Here is a 6,904-nt window from a genome sequence, read left to right as displayed (position 1 = left end):
ACTACTTCCTCTGCCGCTGCTGTTCTCACAGGATGTTTACGTCATCCCTCATTGGACACCTAATCTCTGCTCGACACCGCTACCACTACATAGTGGGTTACAGACTGCACACAGGCACACACACTACATACAAACACACACTACATACAAACACACACTACATACAAACACACACTACATACAAACACACACTACATACAAACACACACTACATACAAACACACACACGCACTACATACAAATACACACACGCACTACATACAAATACACACACGCACTACAAATACACACACACACGCACTACATACAAATACACACACACACTCACTACATACAAATACACACACACTACATACAAATACATACAAATACACACACACTACATACAAACACATACAAATACACACACACACTACATACAAACAAACACACACTACAAACACACACTACATACATACACACACACACACTAGATACATACACACACACTACATACACACGCACACACACACCATAACTACATTGTGTCCAGACAAATACACTATATATACTAAAGTATGTGGACAACCCTTCAAATTAGTGGATTCGGCCATTTTAGCCACACCCGTTGCTGACAGGTGTATAAAATCAAGCACACAGCCATGCAATCTCCATAGACAAACATTGACAGTAGAATGGCGTTACTCTGTGACTTTCAACGTGGCACCGTCATAGGATGCCACCTTTCCAACAAGTCAGTTCATCACATTTCTTCCCTGCTAGAGCTGCCCTGGTCAACTGTAAGTGCTGTTATTGTGATGTGGAAACATCTAGGAGCAACAACGGCTCAGCCACGAGGTGGTAGGCCACACAAGCTCGCAGAAGGGGACAGACGAGTGGTGAAGGTGCGTAGCGTGTAAAAATCGTCTGTCCTCGGTTGCAACACTCACTACTGACGATTGATTCTGTGCTTCCAACTTTGTGGCAAGAGATTGGGGAAGTCCCTTTCCTATTTCAGCATGATAATGCCAACTTTGCACAAAGCGAGGTCCATACAGAAATGGTTTGTTGAGATCGGTGTGGAGAACTTGACTGGCCTGCACAAGAGCCCTGACCTCAACTCCATCGAACACCTTTGGGATGAATTGGAACGCTGACTGCGAGCCAGGCCTAATCACCCAACATCAGTGCTCAACCTCACTAATGCTCTTGTGGCTGAATGGAAGGATGTCCTCGCAGCAATGTTCCAACATCTAGTGGAAAGCCTTCCCAGAAGAGTGGAGGCTGTTATAGCAGCAAAGGGGGGACCATCTCCATATTAATGATTATGGAATGAGATGTTCAATGAGCAGGTGTCCACATACTGTTGGTAATGTAGTGTATTTTTAAAGACTGGAGCTGATTTTTGACCCAGGTCTGATTTGTGTTTCATGTTCATGCTCCATACATACTGAACTCAGTAAGTGACATTTCCCGCTGGACTGTGTTGTCATAGAAACTAGTGTACCCTGAGCTGGCTGCTGATTGGCCAGTGAGCCCAGAGCTGACTGTGAAGGCGGGGCCTCTTCATGAGGAGCTCAGAGTGAGAGCTGCAGAACTGGAGGCACAGGAGGGACTAGGACAGCCCACGGTAATTAATAACCTATAATCATCTAATCAATATCTGTTTGATCACTGCCCTTATCAATTCACTGAACTGAAAACACGGAAGGGAACGGCACAACCCACGATAAACTATAACATATAATCATCTAATTGTAGGGTTCTGAGTCTTGACGGTTTTTAAGATATTGAGAACAAGAAACACTTGAATAAAATGTTTAATAAAGCCGGGAAGCATACAAACAATACACGTCAACAAACCCAAACAGCAATGTATATAGGAGAGTCTCTGCCTCCTGTGGAATCTATACATAAACAGTCATACATCTCGATGGACCAACCAAATGTAAATGAATACCAGATGTTTCTTGTCGTATTGGGGGAAGGGGGTCAGTCATTCTAACGTTCCCCCAGATAACAACTTGGACCGTAACGTATGGTGGTCTAACAGGCTCACAAGGCCTTGCAGTTACATTGCAAAGGGCCCTAGGCTCTTTAGGGATGACTGGTGTGCCTCTAACATACTGGGTAACCCACAAGGATTTAAAAGTACTTCTGGTGTGTAAACTGCATTATGGTTAAAACAGACGATGTGGTTTAAACAGACGATGTGGTTTAAACAGACGATGTGGTTTAAACAGACGATGTGGTTTAAACAGACGATAAACAGACGATGTGGGTTAAACAGACGATGTGGTTTAAACAGACGATGTGGGTTTAAACAGACGATGTGGGTTTAAACAGACGATGTGGGTTTAAACAGACGATGTGGTTTAAACAGACGATGTGGTTTAAACAGACGATGTGGGTTAAACAGACGATGTGGTTTAAACAGACGATGTGGGTTAAACAGACGATGTGGTTTAAACAGACGATGTGGGTTAAAGGCCAATCCATAGCTGAAACAATAACGAACTGGTTCACCGCACCAATGTTTTGGTAAAAAGCTGAGGGGTGGCGCTTGAGAAATGTACCCACTCTCAAATTCATAGACAAGGACTGACCATCCATGATATCAAAAGTTATGGTTTTAATCATGTTTGTTTACTTTATTTAGCTAAAAAACATTGGAGTACGTGCTGACCAGACCGCTCACACAGGTTGATTTTGTCCTCCTACACCAGACACCATCAGGACACACAGGTTGATTTTGTCCTCCTACACCAGACACCATCAGGACACACAGGTTGATTTTGTCCTCCTACACCAGACACCATCAGGACACACAGGTTGATTTTGTCCTCCTACACCAGACACCATCAGGACATGCAGGTTGATTTTGTCCTCCTACACCAGACGCCATCAGGACATGCAGGTTGATTTTGTCCTCCTACACCAGACGCCATCAGGACACGCAGGTTGATTTTGTCCTCCTACACCAGACACCATCAGGACATGCAGGTTGATTTTGTCCTCCTACACCAGACACCATCAGGACACACAGGTTGATTTTGTCCTCCTACACCAGACACCATCAGGACACACAGGTTGATTTTGTCCTCCTACACCAGACACCATCAGGACACACAGGTTGATTTTGTCCTCCTACACCAGACACCATCAGGACACACAGGTTGATTTTGTCCTCCTACACCAGACACCATCAGGACACACAGGTTGATTTTGTCCTCCTACACCAGACACCATCAGGACACACAGGTTGATTTTGTCCTCCTACACCAGACACCATCAGGACATGCAGGTTGATTTTGTCCATCCACACCAGACGCCATCAGGACATGCAGGTTGATTTTGTCCTCCTACACCAGACACCATCAGGACACGCAGGTTGATTTTGTCCTCCTACACCAGACACCATCAGGACACACAGGTTGATTTTGTCCTCCTACACCAGACACCATCAGGACACGCAGGTTGATTTTGTCCTCCTACACCAGACACCATCAGGACACACAGGTTGATTTTGTCCTCCTACACCAGACACCATCAGGACACACAGGTTGATTTTGTCCTCCTACACCAGACACCATCAGGACACACAGGTTGATTTTGTCCTCCTACACCAGACACCATCAGGACACACAGGTTGATTTTGTCCTCCTACACCAGACACCATCAGGACACACAGGTTGATTTTGTCCTCCTACACCAGACACCATCAGGACACGCAGGTTGATTTTGTCCTCCTACACCAGACACCATCAGGACACGCAGGTTGATTTTGTCCTCCTACACCAGACACCATCAGGACACGCAGGTTGAAATGTCAAAACAAACTCTGAACCAACTATATTAATTTGGGGACAGGTCAAAAAGCATTAAACATTTATGGTAATTTAGCTAGCTAGCTTGCTGTTTCTAGCTAATTTGTCCTGGGATATAAACATCGGGTTGTTATTTGACCTGAAATGCACAAGGTCCTCTACTCAGACAATTAATCCACAGATAAAAGGGTAAACCGAGTTAGTTTCTAGTAATCTCTCCTCCTTCAGGGTTCTTCTTCTTCTTTGGGCTTCATATGGCGGTTGGCAACCAACTTTAAGGTGCATTACCACCACCAACTGGACTGGAGTGTGGACCTCAGTTCAGCTTTCAATCACCCATGTGGGTATATGCTCCTAAAAACCAATGAGGAGATGGGAGAGGCGGGACTTGCATCAAGCGTAAAAAATAGCCCATGTTCTATTTTAGCGCCTGGCTACGCAAATGCTCGTTGACGCGCACGGACAGTGTGGGTGCAATGATTGAATAACATTTGTGTACATTTATTTTGAGACGCGAGCGGCGTGGTCAGCATGTTATAGTTTGGGTTCTGATGGATACAACAGTTCATGAGGCGTTTGAGTTCTATTCTTCAAGAATCAATATCAGTAGTGTAGCAACTGCAGATTGCTCCTTTAACAGACCATATGGTTAAAACCCTTCAAAATCAATATCTGTCTGATTACTGCCCTTATCAATACACTGAACTGGAGACACAGGAGGGAACGGGACAGCCCACAGCAAACTCCTCCATCAAATAATGAATGAATCAACCAATCAATCTCTCAATAAACCAATCAATCAAAAGTACATCAATCATATGATCTGTTCTGTTATGAAGGTGGTAAAGAGAGAACCTGCTGCTGGAGACACAACCACTACTGAAGGTAAGACGCACGCACACACAAACACACACATGCACACACACGCACACACAAACATACACACACTCACCTCCTGTGAATGGTTTTGTGTGTGTTTCAGGGACTGCCCAGCAGAGCCAGAACAGCTCACCTCTCACTGTGAAAGAGGAACCGGTTGACTCCACAGTACCGTCCCAGCCCCCTAGAGGAGAGAAGAGGAACAAGAGGAGGAGCAACCCTGTGGTTGGTCAGTATTCCTGTTATCAAGGCTGCCATTGGTTGGTTCATCAGTCTCTCAGTTTGGACAGTATCTCAAGTTTGGACCGTAATACTATTTTGAAGTGACCTGTGCGTGTGTGTGTGTAGGTGTGAACTTCCTGGTCCAGGTGTCCCACAGGAGAAGGAAACAGTACTACTGTCAGCTATGTTCTGTCAGGATGAAACACGCTATTACTGATCACATGACCAGCCTCAGCCACCGACACAACTATGTGGTGCGTGTGTTTTTAAGTCTATCTTTATTTAGTAAGGTGTGCATCATTACAGGGATGTCAATCGATAACCATTTATTTTGGGGACGTTTGACATGCATTAAATTCCGCTTGTTGTCTTTTGTAGAGGTTGAAGTACCCTGGTTGGACCTCCAGCCCGGTAGAGATGGAGAAGAAGCTGTTCAAAATGGCCGTTCACCTGGAGAAGGTCGACAGAGACGCAGGAATGGGCATGCAGGTCAACACACACACACTGAAAGTTTACAATTGTCGGGGTGGAAGGTGTCTGTACTTCGTTCATTGGGGCCTGCTTCCTGTGTCAGTCAGGTTGTCTCTGTGTCACAAAGCATGATGAACCCTGTTGACTGTTGCGTACTGTTACATGAAAATTGTGTGCCTCTTTCCTGTCAATTAAATTCAAACTATTTTAGGCCCCACAGGCTCACACTGCACCAAACTCACACTCTACTAGCACCAAACACACGCTCTACTAGCACCAAACTCACACTCTACTAGCTCCAAACACACGCTCTACTAGCACCAAACTCACACTCTACTAGCACCATACTCACACTCTACTAGCACCAAACTCACACTCTACTAGCTCCAAACTCACACTCTACTAGCTCCAAACTCACACTCTACTAGCTCCAAACTCACACTCTACTAGCTCCAAACTCACGCTCTACTAGCTCCAAACTCACGTTCTACTAGCACCAAACTCGCATTCTACTGTCACCAAACTCACGCATTCTACTGTCACCAAACTCACACGCTCTACTGTCACCAAACTCGCACGCTCTACTGTCACCAAACTCGCACGCTCTACTGTCACCAAACTCGCACGCTCTACTGTCACCAAACTCGCACGCTCTACTGTCACCAAACTCGCACGCTCTACTGTCACCAAACTCGCACGCTCTACTGTCACCAAACTCGCACGCTCTACTGTCACCAAACTCGCACGCTCTACTGTCACCAAACTCGCACGCTCTACTGTCACCAAACTCGCACGCTCTACTGTCACCAAACTCACATGCTCTACTGTCACCAAACTCTCACCCTACTAGCACCAAACTCATACTAGCACCAAACTCATACTAGCACCAAACTCACGCGCTCTACTAGCACCAAATTCACGCGCTCTACTAGCACCAAACTCACATTCTACTAGCACCAACCTCACACTCTACTAGCACCAAACACACACTCTACTAGCTCCAAACACACACTCTACTAGCACCAAGCTCAAGCTCTACTAGCACCAAACTCACACTCTACTAGCACCAAACACACGCTCTACTAGCTCCAAACTCACACTCTACTAGCTCCAAACTCACGTTCTACTAGCACCAAACTCACGCTCCACTAGCTCCAAACTCACATTCTACTAGCACCAAACTCACACACTACTAGCTCCAAACTCACGCTCCACTAGCTCCAAACTCACACTCTACTAGCTCCAAACTCACGCTCCACTAGCTCCAAACTCACATTCTACTAGCACCAAACTCACATTCTACTAGCACCAAACTCACACACTACTAGCACCAAACTCATACTAGCACCAAACACACGCTCTACTATCACCACACTCTACTAGCACCAAACTCACACGCTCCACTAGCACCAAACTCACACGCTCCACTAGCACCACACTCACACGCTCCACTAGCACCACACTCACACGCTCCACTAGCACCACACTCACACTAGCACCAAACACACGCTCTACTAGCACCAAAC

At 45.8% G+C, this 6,904-nt stretch overlaps 1 protein-coding gene across 3 annotated transcripts in view; it reads left to right on the top strand.

Moving 5' to 3' along the window:
- The window catches only part of LOC106588723 (uncharacterized), a 92,177-nt gene that overhangs the window by 64,556 nt on the left and 20,717 nt on the right, over window positions 1-6,904 (top strand). For all 3 annotated transcript variants that reach the window (XM_014177998.3, XM_082970188.1, XM_082970189.1), the window contains exons 35-40: window positions 1-92; window positions 1,475-1,609; window positions 4,646-4,691; window positions 4,789-4,914; window positions 5,034-5,161; window positions 5,286-5,396. The exon at window positions 1-92 is cut by the window's left edge and continues 39 nt beyond it. In XM_014177998.3, coding sequence (XP_014033473.3) covers window positions 1-92; window positions 1,475-1,609; window positions 4,646-4,691; window positions 4,789-4,914; window positions 5,034-5,161; window positions 5,286-5,396 — 638 coding nt within the window. The remainder of the gene's footprint in view (window positions 93-1,474; window positions 1,610-4,645; window positions 4,692-4,788; window positions 4,915-5,033; window positions 5,162-5,285; window positions 5,397-6,904) is intronic.

The sequence above is a fragment of the Salmo salar genome, chromosome 27 (assembly GCF_965601325.2).
Source record: "Salmo salar chromosome 27, fSalSal1, whole genome shotgun sequence".
In the NCBI taxonomy this organism is placed as follows: Eukaryota; Metazoa; Chordata; class Actinopteri; order Salmoniformes; family Salmonidae; genus Salmo; species Salmo salar.
The sequence above is the reverse complement of the archived record's forward strand: the minus strand, read 5'-3'. Positions and strand labels throughout refer to the sequence as shown.